The sequence below is a fragment of the Drosophila miranda genome, chromosome 2 (genome assembly GCF_003369915.1).
Source record: "Drosophila miranda strain MSH22 chromosome 2, D.miranda_PacBio2.1, whole genome shotgun sequence".
NCBI lineage: Eukaryota > Metazoa > Arthropoda > Insecta > Diptera > Drosophilidae > Drosophila > Drosophila miranda.
Genome location: NC_046675.1, coordinates 7,213,022 through 7,229,924, shown reverse-complemented (window position 1 = coordinate 7,229,924; position 16,903 = coordinate 7,213,022). Strand labels below are relative to the sequence as shown.

At 40.6% G+C, this 16,903-nt stretch overlaps 8 protein-coding genes and 1 pseudogene across 11 annotated transcripts in view; 7 read left to right on the top strand and 2 right to left on the bottom strand.

Annotated features, from left to right (window-relative positions):
• Window positions 1-1,197: 1,197 nt before the first annotated feature.
• LOC108154586 lies at window positions 1,198-1,998 on the top strand. Its single transcript, XM_017284890.2, has 2 exons — window positions 1,198-1,636; window positions 1,691-1,998. The coding sequence occupies exons 1-2, from the start codon at window positions 1,274-1,276 to the stop codon at window positions 1,853-1,855; spliced, it is 528 nt and encodes a 175-aa protein (XP_017140379.1). The 5' UTR covers window positions 1,198-1,273; the 3' UTR covers window positions 1,856-1,998.
• A 973-nt stretch (window positions 1,999-2,971) lies between these two features.
• LOC117187432 lies at window positions 2,972-3,646 on the top strand. The gene is made up of 2 exons (XM_033390092.1): window positions 2,972-3,340; window positions 3,395-3,646. The coding sequence occupies exons 1-2, from the start codon at window positions 2,978-2,980 to the stop codon at window positions 3,557-3,559; spliced, it is 528 nt and encodes a 175-aa protein (XP_033245983.1). The 5' UTR covers window positions 2,972-2,977; the 3' UTR covers window positions 3,560-3,646.
• A 1,146-nt stretch (window positions 3,647-4,792) lies between these two features.
• LOC108153991 lies at window positions 4,793-5,441 on the top strand. Its single transcript, XM_033390217.1, has 2 exons — window positions 4,793-5,222; window positions 5,277-5,441. The coding sequence occupies exons 1-2, from the start codon at window positions 4,860-4,862 to the stop codon at window positions 5,439-5,441; spliced, it is 528 nt and encodes a 175-aa protein (XP_033246108.1). The 5' UTR covers window positions 4,793-4,859.
• A 309-nt stretch (window positions 5,442-5,750) lies between these two features.
• On the bottom strand, window positions 5,751-6,962 carry LOC108157367. The gene is made up of 2 exons (XM_017289393.2): window positions 6,525-6,962; window positions 5,751-6,469 (listed from the first exon to the last, which is right to left on the bottom strand). Exons 1-2 carry the CDS (start codon window positions 6,753-6,755, stop codon window positions 6,227-6,229), a joined length of 474 nt encoding a protein of 157 aa, XP_017144882.1. The 5' UTR covers window positions 6,756-6,962; the 3' UTR covers window positions 5,751-6,226.
• Window positions 6,963-7,041: 79 nt separating this feature from the next.
• On the bottom strand, window positions 7,042-8,103 carry LOC108157366 (ATP synthase subunit d, mitochondrial). Of its 2 annotated transcripts, none has more exons than XM_017289391.2 (2): window positions 8,027-8,103; window positions 7,042-7,689 (listed from the first exon to the last, which is right to left on the bottom strand). In XM_017289391.2, the coding sequence occupies exon 2, from the start codon at window positions 7,672-7,674 to the stop codon at window positions 7,138-7,140; it is 537 nt and encodes a 178-aa protein (XP_017144880.1). In that variant the 5' UTR covers window positions 7,675-7,689; window positions 8,027-8,103; the 3' UTR covers window positions 7,042-7,137. The 2 variants fall into 2 exon arrangements, with proteins under 2 accessions (XP_017144880.1, XP_033245511.1); XM_033389620.1 differs by lacking the exon at window positions 8,027-8,103 and adding an exon at window positions 7,994-8,009.
• A 554-nt stretch (window positions 8,104-8,657) lies between these two features.
• On the top strand, window positions 8,658-9,266 carry LOC108154256 (39S ribosomal protein L55, mitochondrial). The gene is made up of 2 exons (XM_017284491.2): window positions 8,658-8,932; window positions 8,988-9,266. Exons 1-2 carry the CDS (start codon window positions 8,756-8,758, stop codon window positions 9,132-9,134), a joined length of 324 nt encoding a protein of 107 aa, XP_017139980.2. The 5' UTR covers window positions 8,658-8,755; the 3' UTR covers window positions 9,135-9,266.
• A 93-nt stretch (window positions 9,267-9,359) lies between these two features.
• Window positions 9,360-10,716, top strand: LOC108154580. The gene is made up of 3 exons (XM_017284882.2): window positions 9,360-9,480; window positions 9,533-10,212; window positions 10,267-10,716. The coding sequence occupies exons 2-3, from the start codon at window positions 9,850-9,852 to the stop codon at window positions 10,429-10,431; spliced, it is 528 nt and encodes a 175-aa protein (XP_017140371.1). The 5' UTR covers window positions 9,360-9,480; window positions 9,533-9,849; the 3' UTR covers window positions 10,432-10,716.
• A 2,411-nt stretch (window positions 10,717-13,127) lies between these two features.
• On the top strand, window positions 13,128-13,799 carry LOC108153989 (annotated as a pseudogene).
• An 864-nt stretch (window positions 13,800-14,663) lies between these two features.
• Window positions 14,664-16,903, top strand: part of LOC108156506 — a 53,468-nt gene continuing 51,228 nt past the window's right edge. For 2 of the 3 annotated variants that reach the window (XM_033388781.1, XM_017288008.2), the window contains exon 1: window positions 14,664-15,218. The gene's annotated coding sequence lies outside the window, so the exon portion shown is untranslated. The remainder of the gene's footprint in view (window positions 15,219-16,903) is intronic. The other variant, XM_033388780.1, reaches the window with a different exon arrangement.

The window sequence follows — 16,903 nt, the reverse complement described above, 5'->3', positions numbered from 1 at the left end:
AATTCCACAGTACACAGCAAAAATTCCCACTGTACCACCCGACGGCTACGCCATGTTGCCCAACTCAACTCGCATGTTGCTATACTCATGTTGCCAGCAAACCGGTTTCAGTGCTAGCTATTCTTGGGTATGCACTTTGCAATACCCTTTTTTATCTAATATTTTTCTGTACTTATACCATAACGAATCCCAGGGCATACTCTCTGTCTTTCACATATTAATTTCATCTTTAATATGAAATACATTTGAGATTCTTTGAGATTCTTGAGATCTTTGAGATTCAAAAACTTGTATACCATAATCCCGTATTTGTTCATCTAATACATGATTGTCTCACCTACTGGCTGAGAGAACAAACTTCTCATAAATTCTTTAGTATCTCCATTTTCAAGAGTATTCAAAATGTTGCCCAATTCTGGCTGCATGTTGCTGATCCATTCATAGTCTCCTTCAAACTGTACGACAGGGTATGTTAGGCCAAAAAGGTACACCTTCATTTTTATTCAATTTTTCATCGGTATTTCTCAAATATATCGTATTCCAAAAAAAATACCAAAAATAGTGCTCTAAGCCGCTTTCAGGGCGCCACATTTAAATATGTGAAAGAATTTAAATTGTGTATTTGTAAACAGTTAAAATTGATTTATATGGAGTTTCGAGCTTCTGCCGATGCTTCTGCTCCGATAACCTTATGAAGCCTTCTTCTGAGCGCCCACCGGCAGTCCTTGGCCCGCAGCATCTGCACCCCATTCCAAGTTTACAGTTGCGGCGAGCGGAAGCTACAATCACGGCCTACAAAATATTGCCAGATGATCAAAGGAACAAGTTGATATAAGCCTTCGATATGCCTGCCAGTATTTAGGAAAGCCAAATTGACCCTTTGTTTATTTAGCCTACAGGATATTTAAAGAATTTAGAATTTACCTTTCCAACTGGGGATTATCTATTAAAGATTCAGTGGTACCTCGACAGTTTGATACGAACGTTTGTTTCACACTCGTAGATGATCTCATGAAGTGTCAACGAACCAAGCCTGGATTGTGTCGTAGATCGGATATCTCTATAATTATAGTTCATTAGAGTTTAATCAGTGTTTAGAGTAATTCAAGCAATTAAACTCTCCCATGGGCAAATTAACATAGGATAAAATGACACGTTGGTGTCATTCAAATGTTATTGTGCCCTCAAGAGCAGGAACAATGCGTTGCCAGCTGATTATCTGTGCGCTTCTCGGATTATTCCTAACATTCCACATTAATATAAACGTAAATATATGGATAATACTAGTAAAGTGGACAATAGTGAACCAAGTTTTCAGGATGCCGTCGTCTTTAAATTTACAAACGTCGTCTGCGAGAGTTACAACCAATCCTGGTTCGTGTTCCACAACTATCGTCTGAAGGCCGTCAGTCGAAACAAAGTGCTCCTCAATATTAATGGGACGGTACTTCATCAGGTCAACAATGCATCACTTCGTGGCAGAATTTTCAAAAAGGCAAACGGCTATAAGCCTTGGCTCGTCGATATTTACTTGGATGTCTGTCAGTATATGAGAAAGCGGAATCAACCTATTGTTAATATAGTCTATGGGCTCTTCAAACAGTTTAGTAACTTAAACCACTCATGCCCCTACGTGGTAAGGCTATACGTGTATGTATTATCACTTGTACATCTATAAATATTTTTGCAGGGTCCACAGATTGTCAAGGATTTTTATCTAAGACCTGAGCTACTGCGTGTTCCCATGCCAACAGGGGATTATTTATTGGCGATTCAGTGGTACTTCGATAAGAAGCTACAGTTTGATACGAACGTTAGTTTTACATTCGTGGAGGATCTAATGAAGAGCAAATAGTGGGAATCACCGTCAGACGTTCCCTGAAAATCAACAGATACATAGAACAGTAGCAAATGTGTTTTACCGATTCGTCAAATATATGTATGGGCTAATATGTGTTATTTGATTTATCGGTGAAGAAATTCGTGTTAGTTAAACTATTTACAACTCAAAATTTGCTCAAGAAGGATAGGAAATATGGCGAATGAAACTAATGAAGAAAAACAACAAATTTCACAAGAAGAGATTTATCAAAAGCTGATTTGAATCGAGCAGCGATTCGATACAATTGCAGCACTTATTGATGGTTGCATCCTAGATTTCTCATTGGGCCAATGGACGTTGTTTGCGAATATTGTGGCGCATTGAAGTTTTCCGGAGAAACGGCCGGATTGTTCTGAAGAACTCAATTTACTAGAAAACTATACACATTGGGATACGACAATCGAGGAAGCTATTATCTCTTATTTCGACATTCTCGAGCCCATCGACATCGAACCCATCTAACCCGTGGCACAAATACAAGGATAATATTTCAGAAGATATTTTACATCAAAATCGTGTAAGTTCCAGAAATCCCGATCTCGAAACGAATGAGGAGATACAAAATCAAGCTTTACTATTGATCGAAGACATGTGTTACCTCATATGCGGTAGTTTATTAGTCAGGTTAGGAATTCTAGCGCCAATTTAATCGAGAATTGGGACGGGAACGTGAATATGATCATCAGGAATTGATTTTATCAGTTCAAACAAATGTACGCCTGTTGCATCCACAACAAAAGGAAGTTTATGATACAATAATAAAGGCAATTGATGATGGAAATATTGAATTGCGATTGAATACTTGTTACTTCTTCTGGAATAGCAGCCACATTGGTAAAATGATAACGTACTTCGATAAGAAGCCACAATTGTGCAGGAGATCGGATATCTTTATAACTACAGTTTATTAGTGTTCAATCAGCGTTTAGAGTAATTTAACTCTACCATGCATAAATGAACACAACATAAAATAACACGTTCGTGTCATTTAAATTTTATTGTGCCCTCAAGAGCAGGAACAATGCGTAGCCAGCTGATTATCTGTGCGCTTCTCGGATTATTCCTAACATTCCACATCAATATAAACGTAAATATATGGATAATACTAGTAAAGTGGACAATAGTGAACCAAGTTTTCAGGATGCCGTCGTCTTCAAGTTTACAAACTTCGTCTGCGAGAGTTACAACCAATCCTGGTTCGTGTTCCACAACTATCGTCTGAAGGCCGTCAGTCGAAACAAAGTGCTTCTCAATATGAATGGAACGATACTACATCCGGCCAACAATATTTCAATTCATGTCAGACTTTTAAAAAAGGCAAACGGCTACAAGCCCTGGCTTTTCAATATTTACTTTGATGGCTGTCAGTATTTTAGAAAACGGAATCAACCTTTTGTTAATATAGTCTATGGGCTCTTCAAACAGTTTAGTAACTTAAACCACTCATGCCCCTACGTGGTAAGATTATACGGGTATGTTTAACCACTTGTATATCTGAAATTTATATTGCAGGGTCCACAGATTGTCAAGGACTTTTATCTAAGACCTGAGCTACTGCGTCTTCCCATGCCAACAGGGGACTATTTATTGGCGGTTCAGTGGTACTTCGATAAGAAGCTACAGTTTGATACGAACGTTAGTTTTACATTCGTGGAAGATTTAATGAAGAGAAATTAGTGGTAATCACCTGAATACAGATTCAGTAGAATCCTGAAGATCCATGAAAACAACAGTAGAAAATGTATTGTACCGATTAATCAAATATATGTATGAGCTAATCCGTGATATTTGACTGATCGGTGTATGAAACGAAAGGGAAATAGCAACGGAAATTGAAAAGGGAAACGGTTAGGATGCAACGGAAACTATTGGGATGCGGTCCACGCTGATCGTCTGTGTTCTTTTCGGATTGTTCCTAGTATCAAACATCAGTTACAACCTCTATATTTAAGATTGGAACTATTACGCCGCGATAAAAAGTATTCTCTATAATACATACAATTTTCTCCGGAAGTAATTTGAGAAAACTGAGTTTTGAATAATTTTCAACATTTATTGCTTTCATTCATGCGGCAAAATATATATTTTGTTATTGAGCTCCTACAGAGAGCGTGCTGTGAGAGCTCTCGGCCGAGTATGTCAAGTGTGTAAAAGGGGAAGGATGGCAACCCTGACCTTCGTGATCAGCATCAAGAGGTGAGTCGATATAGCCTTTCTGTCTGTCAGTCTTCTTAGACGCAAAGCGGAAGCGTGAAACATAGCCGACACACGGGGATTTCTGCTTTAGTAGCCATCGAAAATGTCCCTACGCGAATGGAATGTTCAGGGCGGTAGATTCAGTCCAGCTCCAGATATGCAAGTAGACATCCCTCTTCTTTGTCTCTCAACCATTTGAACCCAGAAAGGCAATATGCTCCTATGCATACATGAGCTAGACAATAGATAATTTAAGACCATTTGGATGAGAGATATTAGATAAGAGGATGGAAATGTCTTAAGAGCTATTGACGGCTGCTGCTTCGAACATACTCCCCCCGTTAAAAAACCAGGGCCTTTAACAGGACCCTCAACGGGGAGGACGGTTTCAAGAGTGGTTCCAGTTGGTATCGACTCGTTGCCAATGATCAAGTCAATAGGAGCTAAGACCCGTAACGTCAGACTCAGGAAACTCCATCAGCGGACGATTATCTATTGAAGATTCAGTGGTGCTTCGATAAAAAGCCACAAAAGCGAAATTAAAGCAAGACACAATTGTGCAGGAGATCGGATATCTTTATAACTACAGTTTATTAGTGTTCAATCAGCGTTTAGAGTAATTAAACTCTATCATGCGTAAATGGACGAAGCATAAAATGGCACGTTGGTGTCATTCAAATGTTATTGTGCCCTCATGAGCAGGAACAATGCGTTGCCAGCTGATTATCTGTGCGCTTCTCGGATTATTCCTAACATTCCACATCAATATAAACGTAAATATATGGATAATACTAGTAAAGTGGACAATAGTGTACCAAGTTTTCAGGATGCCGTCGTCTTCAAGTTTACAAACTTCGTCTGCGAGAGTTACAACCAATCCTGGTTCGTGTTCCACAACTATCGTCTGAAGGCCGTCAGTCGAAACAAAGTGCTTCTCAATGCGAATGGGACGGTACTACATCCGGTCAACAATGCATCAATTCGTGGAAGAATTTTCAAGAAGGCAAACGGCTATAAGCCTTGGCTCTTCGATATTTACTTTGATGCCTGTCAGTATATTCTAAAACGGAATCAACCTGTTGTTAATATAGTCTATGGGCTCTTCAAAGAGTTCACTAGCTTGAACCACTCATGTCCCTACGTGGTAAGGTTATACGGGTATGTCTGACCACTTGTACATCTGAAATTTATATTGCAGGGTCCACAGTTTGTCAAGGACCTTTATCTAAGACCTGAGCTACTGCGTCTTCCCATGCCAACAGGGGACTATTTATTGGCGGTTCAGTGGTACTTCGATAAGAAGCTACAGTTTGACACGAATGTTAGTTTTACATTCGTAGAGGATCTAATGAAGAGAAATTAGTGGGAATCACCTGAATATAGATTCAGTGGATTCCTGAAGATCCCTGAAAACAACAGTAGAAAATGTATTGTACCGATTAATCAAATATATGTATGAAACGAATGCAACGGAAATTGGGGTCTAGTTTCGGTAAAATAAAATCTGTTTAGCCAATAACCATTGGGATTACAGTCCACGCTGAACATCTGGCATCAAACTTAAATCCAAACGCAAACAAGTCTTTCATTATTAGTCAAAATTATTGTATAGCTATTATATTGTAATATTCTCCGGAAGTAATTTAAACAAACTTCATAATAATTTGGATAATTATCAGTATTTATTGACTCATTCATGCGGCAAAATATATATTTTGATATTCGGTACTCAAAGAGTATAGAGGTACATATCTCAGATTCGTATTGATGTACATATATTCTTGATCAGCATCAATAGGCGAGTCGATATAGCCTTTCTGTCTGCTTTCTGTGCAGGCCACAGAGCATTTAACAGGCGGCAAAACAAATTCAATTTGATTTGAAATGACTTTAATTCGATTTCTCGGCTGTTGGCTGTCAGCCGACAATCCTCAGAGAAAAAGATTGCCGCCTGACCAGGCAGTTCCAAGGTGGACGATTTAACGGCTACATTCGGATATTCGCTTTTGCGGTCTATTTGCTATTTGCGGGGGAACGCGAGAAAATTTCGTTACTTTCCACCGTGTAATATCTCTGTAGCCTCCACACTGAATCTCCGAGATATGTACGCTCATCGAGACGGAAGGACGGATTTATTTTATTAAAATATTATTTTCCAATAATGTTTTGATTGTTATCAATGTCTACTTCTGGGAAACTTTCGGCTGTGATTAAGCAAAAGAATCTGCCCGTTTTATTCCCGGAAGTAGTTAGTTTGGCATGTATATGTGCTTTGTGGTGTGGCCAGAAACTAGTATCCGTGAATTCCTCCTTGCCGTAAGCTGCCGTAACCAGCAGCGCCGCGTCACCGTAGTCTCTCTCGACTACGAATCTATTTTTGAGGCATCCTGGCTGTTAAGTAATTTTTGGAAATTATTACTAAATAGTGGATGCTAGGCACACTTACATCTTCGGGGATGTCAATTATACATCTCATTCTCAACGTGTCATTAGTCAATTTGGTTACAGCTCGCAACGTGCAGCTGGTGCCGGGCGGATATTTTTTGGGAAACCTGAGGGACTCGAAAGCGAACCCTCTTCCAACCTCAACCTCCGCGTCCACGTCACAGCTCTTTTTACCACTGGCCATCAGGATGGGGAGCATCAAGCAGCTCAATATTCCGAATATGATGTTCATTATCTCAGAGCTTGTTACCAAATGTTTAAGCCAGCCGAGGCCTTCACCAAATATAATGGAATCGAGACAATCGAGAATATAACTTCAAATGCAGCTCCCAACCAGCTGTTGAACCAAAAATCTAAAATAGGCATGCGGAAAACAAGCTACAATCGTGGAGTACGGGAGCAACAATCTTATACGTGAATGTGCTTCCTTGTCTCCTGAAGTCTTTTTTAAATCTTAAGAAAATTTTATAATTTCTTTCTGTACAGACAACAGAGCATATAACAGGCCGCAAAACAAGTTCAATTCCATTTGAAATGACTTTAATTTGTGTAATTTGCTTTAGCATGTTCATTTACATTTCGAATAGGCGCTTTCTCGCTTGAGGGAGTGACACTTAATGGTGTCCCTGTTTCTCGGCCTCGATCTGCTCCTTGGACTTGTAGCCGACCTGCTCCTCGGGGGTGTGAGGCCAGAAGGTTGGTCTGTTGATGGGGTCCAGGGCGCTGTCGGGGAATGCATCACGGTAGTCCTCCATGGTCATCTGGTCGTATGGCAGCAGCGACTTCAGATGGGCGATCTCCTTCTGGTAGTTCTGGATGCGCTGCTCCGAGACCTTCTTGTAAGAAGCAATCTCCGACTGCGACTCCTTGATCTGGGCGTCCACCTGGGGGGAAACAGTGTCCTTGGGATAGGGCACGGTCAGAGCATCGTACTGCTTCTGGAAGCCATCGACCAGGCCGGCCACAGGCACCAGCTTCTTGTAGTAGGCCCAATCAATCTTTGGTGGGCACTCGGGATTGGCCATCACGGCGCGCACATAGATGTCCGACTTGGTCTTGAAGGCGCCGAAGCTGGTCTTCTGGTTGGCGGGCACACGCTCGGCCAGAGCAGACCAGTTTATCGAGGATTGGGTGATGCGGCGAGCGGCCATTCTGTAGCACAAATACTGAAAAAACCAACAAAAACACAAAACTGATGAGGTTAGGTTCTCAAAGTGGAAATGAAAAAGCAATGCCAAGACGAGATTCCATAAATATATCTATTTCCTGTGGATTGTGATGTTAGAGTCCCATCGTCTGCGTTATATATTATGCTGTTTCCATTCCACTGAAAATTATGCGTGCAAAAATTATGTAATTTTGCTGCAGCAGCCACCCTCCAAATTGTCAAGGTGGGAAAAGTGTGCATTCTTTTGGGTTCCTTCACAATTGGCTAGCCATTTAGTTTAGTTATGTCTTGTTGCACATTACTTCAGTGGTTTTAGATAGTTATTTCCAACGTACTTAAATTACGGAGAATTAAGAATTTCTATGCCTCTGCACCAACACTTACACTTTTGAGCAGTGTGACTAGCCCTCAGAAATATACCCAAAATATACCGTCTCATTTAAAAAATATACCGTAAATATACTGACGATTACAAGTTCCATTTTATATATTGCTCGTTTTTTGATATTCCGTGGAATGTTACCAGCTATATAAAATATTTGGCCATGCCCACATAGTTTTATACGATTAATAAATCTATTTTCTACTTGTTTGATTTATTTTAAACACTTGCTTTTATTGCATTTTGCGTAAAAAAAGGTCTTAGCAAAAATGGTCAAACAAAAAAAAAAACAGTCGCAGTGTTGCTGGTATTTGAAGACGTGATGCGAGTATAGGCCTTTGCATACCCTATTTCGTTAATTTTATATGAACATATAACGTAATTTATAAAGACCTTTTCTCAAATTGATATTCTTTAGACATATTCAAGTACATTATTAGTATCTTGTGTATATTTATCTTGATCCTGGTACCTACGGAGCCTTGCATGACAAACATTTTCTCAACTCTATAACATCCTTTTCCCTAGGGTATGAAAATTAGTGGCCATGGATCCTATAGATGGTCTCACAGCGCTGGTTCCCAGATTGCGGTCACACTATCAGCTGTTGTGAAAAACATAACTTGCATGTGGATTTTAATTTGAACTTCTATTGTTTTTACTCGTGGTAATATCAATAAGAATGCTGCTAAAACAGTTGCCCCAGGCTGTGAAACAGCTGCGCTGCATTTCCTCAGCCACGACAGCGGTTACCAGGCTGCATCGCTCCGTCTACTGCCGCCTGTATCCTACAGTGGTGGTCCAGCCGGACGGATCCACCATTAATATCCGCTATCACGAGCCACGCAAAATCATCAAGGTAGGTGAAAAATCATGAGCTAAATAAAATTAATTGGATTCCTCTGCTCGTTTAGTTGCCTTTGGATTTGACCACTTTGTCGGACGCCCAGCGAAAGTCCCGCCTGGAGGCGCGTAAGCCGCGCAAGAAGGTCAGGATTATGGAGGAGGTGGACGACAACTTCAATGCCAAAAAGTACATGAAGTATATCAAGAAAAAGTAGTCTTTCTGCTTAAATGTTACAACTATAGATAATAAAACTTATACATTTTGTTACATAAGTCTGGCAGCTCACATTGCGTTGCACGGAGCTGCCACATCCGAAATTAAAGGTCACAAAAGACTTGTTCAATTATTTGAATGTGAGATGTTTTCTAACGGCTATAACATGTGATGACTAACGGCCAAAGTGGACAATACTGAACCATGGATGGATATGTAAGCCTTGGATAAGAAACAATAACTTTGATGCCTGTCAGTATTTTGGAAAGCCAAATTGACCCTTTGTTTATTTAGCCTATGGGTTATTTAAAGAATTTAGAAACTTTAACCTTTCGTGTTCGTATCTGGTAAGATAGCCGAGTACTTTCCATTTCAGTTCACTTTTATAAGAATTTCTAGCTGAGTTCCCTTTCCAACTGGCGATTATCTATTGAAGATTCAGTGGTGCTTCGATAAAAAGCCACAAAAGCGAAATTAAAGCAAGACAGGATTGTGCAGGAGATCGGATATCTCTATAATTATAGTCTATTAGTGTTCAATCAGCGTTTAGAGTAATTAAAATCTATCATGCGTAAATGGACGACGAATAAAATAACACGTTCGTGTCATTCAAATATTATTGTGCCCTCAAGAGCAGGAACAATGCGTTGCCAGCTGATTATCTGTGCGCTTCTCGGATTATTCCTAACATTCCACATCAATATAAACGTAAATATATGGATAATACTAGTCAAGTGGACAATAGTGAACCAAGTTTTCAGGATGCCGTCGTCTTCAAGTTTACAAACTTCGTCTGCGAGAGTTACAACCAATCCTGGTTCGTGTTTCACAACTATCGTCTGAAGGCCGTCAGTCGAAACAAAGTGCTTCTCAATATGAATGGAACGATACTACATCCGGCCAACAATATTTCAATTCATGTCAGACTTTTAAAAAAGGCAAACGGCTACAAGCCCTGGCTTTTCAATATTTACTTTGATGGCTGTCAGTATTTTAGAAAACGGAATCAACCTTTTGTTAATATAGTCTATGGGCTCTTCAAACAGTTTAGTAACTTAAACCACTCATGCCCCTACGTGGTAAGATTATACGGGTATGTCTAACCACTTGTACATCTGAAATTTATATTGCAGGGTCCACAGATTGTCAAGGACTTTTATCTAAGACCTGAGCTACTGCGTCTTCCCATTCCAACAGGGGATTATTTATTGGCGATTGAGTGGTACTTCGATAAGAAGCTACAGTTTGACACGAATGTTAGTTTTACATTCGTGGAGGATTTAATGAAGAGAAATTAGTGGGAATCAACTGAATACAGATTCAGTAGAATCCTGAAGATCCATGAAAACAACAGTAGAAAATGTATTGTACCGATTAATCAAATATATGTATGGGCTAATCCGTGATATTTGACTGAACGCTGTATGAAACGAAAGGGAAATAGCAACCGAAATTGAAAAGGGAAACGGTTAGGATGAAACGTAAACCTTTCGGATGCGGTCCACGCTGATCGTCTGTGTTCTTTTCGGATTTTTCCTAGCATCAAACTTCAGCTACAACCTCTATATTTGAGATTGGAACTATTACGGCGCGATAAAAAGTATTCTCCATAATACATACAATATTCTCCGGAAGTAATTTAAGCCAACTGAGTTATGGCATTTATTCATGCGGCAAAATATATATTTTGATATAGGGTACTCAAATAGTATAGAGGTATCTCAGATTCGTATAGATGTCCACACATATGTATATATATGGACGTTGACATGCAATGACGGCATCTTACAAGTGGCGATGCAATTACGGCACCGTTAAGTGGCCCGTGGGACACCAGCAGAGGGCTGTTACGCGGTGCGTAGCCGAACCAAACGCGTACATGCAGGAAAGACTAATATTCGAGGAAAATTAGCAGTACACTTACTAAGAAACTAAGCATGCACTCAAAATACCAATACCAATACGACTACAATTACAAGAAATTACTAGAAAGGTGTGTGAGGATTAGTATCTTAATGAGAGGAAGAGAAATAGTGGTGGAACAATTCGATCTACATAGTGGAAGGAACAACGGTATAAAAATTCTAGTAAGTCTAATAGGAATCGTGAAGTTTATGCGGCTCAACAGATCAGGGCTGTCTATGTCACCCCTGATCAAGTTGTGCATAAAAATCACACCAAGCTTTTTTCTACGGTTAACTAAGGATGGGAGGTTTACTAATAGCAGTCTACTAGAGTAAGATGGGAGTCTCACAGCCGCATCCCAGTCAAGGCCCCGCAGAGCAAAGAGTAACAAGTTTTTCTGTACTGATTCTATACGGTCGTGGTGTACTTTGTACTGAGGGAACCATACACAGGAGCCGAATTCTAAAATCGGACAAACTAGCGAGATATAGAGAGTCTTTGTCGTCAAGTCCTTTGACCACCTCTTTATAAACCCAAGCACGCCCATGGCCTTATTTACCATGGTAGAAATGTTTTCAGAAAACTTTAGCTTGGCGTCTAATAGAACACCAAGATCATCCACCAGAGTGATTCTCTCAAGAGAACCACCACATAGGGTATATGGAGCCCACAAGGGGCAAGCGAGAATGAAATGAAATGTTGTTATACTGGTCAAGGAGTTTAACATCATCCGCATACATAAGTACTCGAGAATATGTTAATACCGAAGGCATGTCATTAATAATGAGTGTGAAGAGTAAGGGGCCTAGATGGCTGCCCTGTGGTACTCCCGAAGAAACCTTGACTGAACAGGACTCTTTGAGACCTGGAACAAAGGTAGCTAGAAATCCATCTCAAGAGGTTGGGCGGAAACCCTAAAAGGTCAAGTTTATGCGCTAGAAGGGAATGGTTTGCAGAGTCGAACTCTAAAAAAATGCGTGGAAATTGATCGCCGTCTTATAAATCCATGCTGAGTTTGCGATATAAGTGACTTGCAGAGATTTTGCAAGTGCGGAGTTAAAACCTTTTCAAACATTTTGGGAATAGCGGATAACTTTGCTATACCTCTGTAATTTTTTGCTTCAGAATTGCTACCTTTTTTATGGAGAGGAATTATAAACGATTCCTTCCAGATTTGGGGGAAGCAAGAAGAATCAATGGACAGGGTGAAAAGTTTAAGCAAGGGTCCACACAGTGCCTCGGCGCAGTACCAGAGTACACAACCTGTAACCCCGTCTGGACCCGGTAAAAACACCGGCTTAACTAGTCGAAGATCATGAAGTAAAGAACATTCATTTAACAAGGGACTGAAAATGCCGTTCGCCTTCGGTAAACCGTATGGGTACGGATGACCAGAGTAGCTTTCCTCAGAATAGGTCGTGTGGAAAAATTGGTCAAAAAGATCGGCAATCGCCTGATCATTATATGCCGACGTGTTAAGAAATGATAGCGAGGATGTTTAGGGTCCTGAGAAAAACGTATCCTGCATTGTACTTCTTATAGCATCGAGCATTAAGAACTGAAAAGTTTGACCGAGCTGTTACATAGCGCGAGTGAGTAGTAGGAGAACTAACTACTTGAAATTTTTTATAAAGTCTTGATTTTAAGTTTTCTATATGGGATAATTCTTTGGTAAACCAAGCGGGCTTTCCAGATCTAATCGGCCAAAAAAGCGGGGCCTAAGAACTAAAAAAATTGAAAATGGAACAAGAAAGGATCTGGTGTATTCTCCTCATCTATGCTATTGAGCTCCTGCAGAAAGCGTGGTGTGAGAGCGAAGAGCCCAGTATATCAAGTGTGTAAAAGGGGAAGGATGGCAACCCTGGTCATTCTGACAGCTAGTCAGAATTGAAGAGAAGAACGACACACATGTGATTTAGAAGAAGAAGAAGTGCAGAAGATCGGATATCTTTATAACTATAGGTTATTAGTGTTCAATCAGCGTTTAGAGTAATTGAAGCAATTTAACTCTACCATGCATAAATGAACACAACATAAAATAACACGTTCGTGTCATTCAAATTTTATTGTGCCCTCAAGAGCAGGAACAATGCGTTGCCAGCTGATGATCTGTGCGGTTCTCGGATTATTCCTAACATTCCACATCAAAATTAACGTAAATATATGGATAATACTAGTCACTAGTAATACTATACTAGTGGACAATATTGAACCAAGTTTTCAGGATGCCGTCGTCTTCAAGCTTACAAACTTCGTCTGCGAGAGTTACAACCAATCCTGGTTCGTGTTCCACAACTATCGTCTGAAGGCCGTCAGTCGAAACAAAGTGCTCCTCAATATGAATGGTACGGTACTACATCCGGTCAACAGTATTTCAGTTCATGTCAGAATTTTCAAAAGGGCCAACGGCTATTAGCCTTGGGTCGTCGATATTTACTTGGATGTCTGTCAGTATTTGAGAAAGCGGAATCAACCTATTGCTAATATAATCTATGGGCTCTTCAAAGATTTTAGTAACTTAAACCACTCATGCCCCTACGTGGTAAGATTATACGGGTATGTTTAACCACTTGTATATCTGAAATTTATATTGCAGGGTCCACAGATTGTCAAGGACTTTTATCTAAGACCTGAGCTACTGCGTCTTCCCATGCCAACAGGGGATTATTTATTGGCGCTTCAGTGGTACTTCGATAAGAAACTACAGGCTGATTCGAACGTTAGTTTTACATTCGTGGAAGATTTAGTGAAGAGAAATTAGTGGGAATCAACTGAATACAGATTCAGTAGAATCCTGAAGATCCATGAAAACAACAGTAGAAAATGTATTGTACCGATTAATCAAATATATGTATGGGCTAATCCCTGATATTTGACTGAACGCTGTATGAAACGAAAGGGAAATAATAGCAACCGAAATTGGGGTCTAGTTTCGGTAAAATAAAATCTGTTTAGCCGAGATCCATTTTTTATTTTTGAGCTATAATTATCAGCATTTATTGACTCATTCATGCGGCAATGCGACGCTACAGGCTGCATGCTATTCGTGGTGATAAATTCGAATTTGCATCACCAGCAGCTGTTCTTGCCCTTGGAGGGGCAAACGAAATCAACTGTTGGCTGAGGGACAGTTGGCATTTGCAGATCCTGCGGAGTTACCGTTTTGCGCTTAGGAGACTAATTCAGAAGTTGCAAACGGGATAATTGAGACTGTAGGACTAAGAGCCGATTCTATTGGATTTTGAAGCCAACGGTCAGCTCCTTAAAGTCCTACCGCGTCTGAATCAAAAATGTGACCATGTCCCTTCCAAACACACAGAATGCTTTACAACTGTGATGCAAGCCAATACCCTAACGCGCAGCGCATTTCGCGTGCACTACGCTATCATGTAGAAAAATGATTAATCAATCGGATCAAATGATGTGTTCAGGGCTGAGGTCCTAGCTAGCTAATAGCATTCAACCGAATATCATAAGTTGTTCACTGTTTAAATTGAGGGGGCTTAAGCGGGCTAAGTTCGACTTTTCATCGGTATATTCATGGTATATTTTTCAAGTGAGACGGTATATACTTTTGAGGTATATTTTGTCGAACAATCGTCGGTCACACTGCTCAAGAGTTCGGTCACACTGATTTCGGGGACAAACAAATTCGGACGTGTGTGCGCGTCGCAAGTTTTATTTTTATAATTTATGTACGCGATTTTTACGCGAGTGCAACAAACAAGTCCTTTCCGCTAGCCTAAATATTGATGTATAGCCAGCTGTAGTGCAAGTGAAAGGTAATACCCTTAAAGTGTCGGTGGAATGTTGAACGGCAGCATCGTCGCGTCTAATCAAAACAAAAAATACCCAAGCGAATGCAGCAGCATAGCGCCGAGCCCGAGTCCACTGCTGTAAACAAGACCGAGCCACAACAAAGTAGCTGGTGAAATTTTAATTTTAAACAAAATTTGAGATCCGTTTTGTTGGTGACAAGATTTTTTCGTATTTAGTTATTAGTGCATCTTCGGTTCTCTGTGTGCGTGTCGGTGTGGAAATAACTGCAATTGCAGCACACGTATGTGTTCACACCTAATTGGATTATAGCAGCACATCGGCAATAAGAACAACGAAAGCATCTGCAGCAGCAGCAGCATAAAAACCATCAATACTGGTAAATTATAAACTACAAATTTAGGTAAATATGAGCTTCTCTGATATTTCCCCTTCCACTCTGTCTGCTCTGTCCCGAAATTCTGTTGTACAACAATTTTCTATGCGTGCGCTTGTGTGGGTTGTCTGCGCTCTTTCTCTGCGTCTCCACTGCTCTGCTGCTGCTGCGCTCGTTACAGCAGCGGAAGCAGCGGACTGCGTCTAGAGATGGGGGCCTGGCCTGCGACCCTGCGACAGTGGCTCCCAAAAATGCAACAATTTCGAAAAATAAGGTTTAAATTGAAGTACGGCCATTAGATTGCACTAAAATAGACAAACAGACACAGCAAATGTATCAAAGAAAACCATCTACATCGAATAGTAAATAACATACATGAATGGTTTTCATGAATGGGATTTTGATTTGCTAAGAATGACCCAATTTTAGTTTTAATTATTTGCAGAGCAGCTGTTTAGTCTGTCGAGCGCAGCTGTTCGATAGATAGCCAACAAGTAAACACAGCGAGCAATTTAAGAAAATAACCAATAAACAAAGCGAAACGATATAAACCAAAGTCCTGCTCGAAAGGCATACAGTCTCTCAAATATTCCCATCCTGTTAAATTTTCTTCCGGCTGTATTGTGGTTTCACTGTAGTCCACAAAACGTATCAAAGGTGTTGCATTTGAAACCTGTTGTGGCCCCATCCATACAGGCATGTGTCAACTCGTGATGCATTCCATCTTGCACATCTCTAACCCTCTGCCCTCTGCCCTGACGGGGCTCCGGATGGGGAGGGTTTGGGATTGTCTTCCTTCCTCTTTCTGTGTGCGTGTGTGCGTGCGATCGGAATGTTTAATGAGGAAGGTTGGCAGGGCTGTGCGCAACATAAATATTTGTATGTATGAAGCGGAAATGTAAAAATAACACAAACACATTTGCAAGCAGCACACCACACACAACACACACACTCTCCAATGATGAAGATGTTTTCCTAGGTTTGTGTTTTCCAATGCCATTCGCGCTACCGTTTTGCTGCTTCTCTCTCTCTCTCGCTCTCTCGCTCTCTGTTTGATTCAGCGGAAAGACTGTTTTTCCACGTAAAATGCAAATGCTGCGACAGATGTTTCGCTCGTTATAGTGGATCCACGGATCCATGGATCCACTCCCGATTCTCTCCCTATATTCCATCTTTCCATCTTCCACTTGGGTTTCCCGTTGCCCGACTGCAGCTGCCTGCCTGATTGGGATTGTGCCGGTTTGGTGGTTGTTGCTGCCGCTTGTTGTTGTCTTTTTGTCCGTCCGGTGGTGTGACCAACTGCATTTTTGTGGCTGTTGGCCACGGAGGGGGAGAGGAATGGTGCAGGCTGCACAGAAGAGGGGTGAATGGCTAAGGTTGAGGGCTTTTTTTTTTTTCTTTTTTTGTGTGTGGTGTTTATAAAATTAACAGCAATCACCCTCTGCTCTCCAGCCGGCTGTAAATGCAACCTAAGCTAATTTGTTTTCATTTGTGTTGTACGTAAAAGAATTAACCAGAAGGAACAACAAAAAATAGACACACTCACCCGCAAATGCGCCATTTGCTCTCATTTCTCTATTTTCTCTTTGTTCGTGTTTGCTTTTTATTTTATTTTTTGCACCTTCTTTGGCGCCTTCTGCCTGTCCAACTGCATTCATCAAGTGTTTTGTTTTGTTCGATCTTCGTATGGGACATGGGACTTGCACTTGAAG

What these genes read in the sequence shown, in the direction of transcription:
- LOC108153991 (XM_033390217.1), top strand. Translation starts at nt 4,860, where the DNA reads ATGGATAATACTAGTAAAGTGGACAATAGTGTACCAAGTTTTCAGGAT. An exon ending in ACCACTCATGTCCCTACGTG is followed by an intron (nt 5,223 to 5,276) that starts GTAAGGTTATAC and finishes TTTATATTGCAG; the next exon opens with GGTCCACAGTTTGTCAAGGA.
- LOC108154580 (XM_017284882.2), top strand. Translation starts at nt 9,850, where the DNA reads ATGGATAATACTAGTCAAGTGGACAATAGTGAACCAAGTTTTCAGGAT. An exon ending in ACCACTCATGCCCCTACGTG is followed by an intron (nt 10,213 to 10,266) that starts GTAAGATTATAC and finishes TTTATATTGCAG; the next exon opens with GGTCCACAGATTGTCAAGGA.
- LOC108154256 (XM_017284491.2), top strand. Translation starts at nt 8,756, where the DNA reads ATGCTGCTAAAACAGTTGCCCCAGGCTGTGAAACAGCTGCGCTGCATT. An exon ending in AGCCACGCAAAATCATCAAG is followed by an intron (nt 8,933 to 8,987) that starts GTAGGTGAAAAA and finishes CTGCTCGTTTAG; the next exon opens with TTGCCTTTGGATTTGACCAC.
- LOC117187432 (XM_033390092.1), top strand. Translation starts at nt 2,978, where the DNA reads ATGGATAATACTAGTAAAGTGGACAATAGTGAACCAAGTTTTCAGGAT. An exon ending in ACCACTCATGCCCCTACGTG is followed by an intron (nt 3,341 to 3,394) that starts GTAAGATTATAC and finishes TTTATATTGCAG; the next exon opens with GGTCCACAGATTGTCAAGGA.
- LOC108154586 (XM_017284890.2), top strand. Translation starts at nt 1,274, where the DNA reads ATGGATAATACTAGTAAAGTGGACAATAGTGAACCAAGTTTTCAGGAT. An exon ending in ACCACTCATGCCCCTACGTG is followed by an intron (nt 1,637 to 1,690) that starts GTAAGGCTATAC and finishes ATATTTTTGCAG; the next exon opens with GGTCCACAGATTGTCAAGGA.
- LOC108157367 (XM_017289393.2), bottom strand. Translation starts at nt 6,755, where the DNA reads ATGAACATCATATTCGGAATATTGAGCTGCTTGATGCTCCCCATCCTG. An exon ending in TAATTGACATCCCCGAAGAT is followed by an intron (nt 6,470 to 6,524) that starts GTAAGTGTGCCT and finishes ATTACTTAACAG; the next exon opens with CCAGGATGCCTCAAAAATAG.
- LOC108157366 (XM_017289391.2), bottom strand. Translation starts at nt 7,674, where the DNA reads ATGGCCGCTCGCCGCATCACCCAATCCTCGATAAACTGGTCTGCTCTG.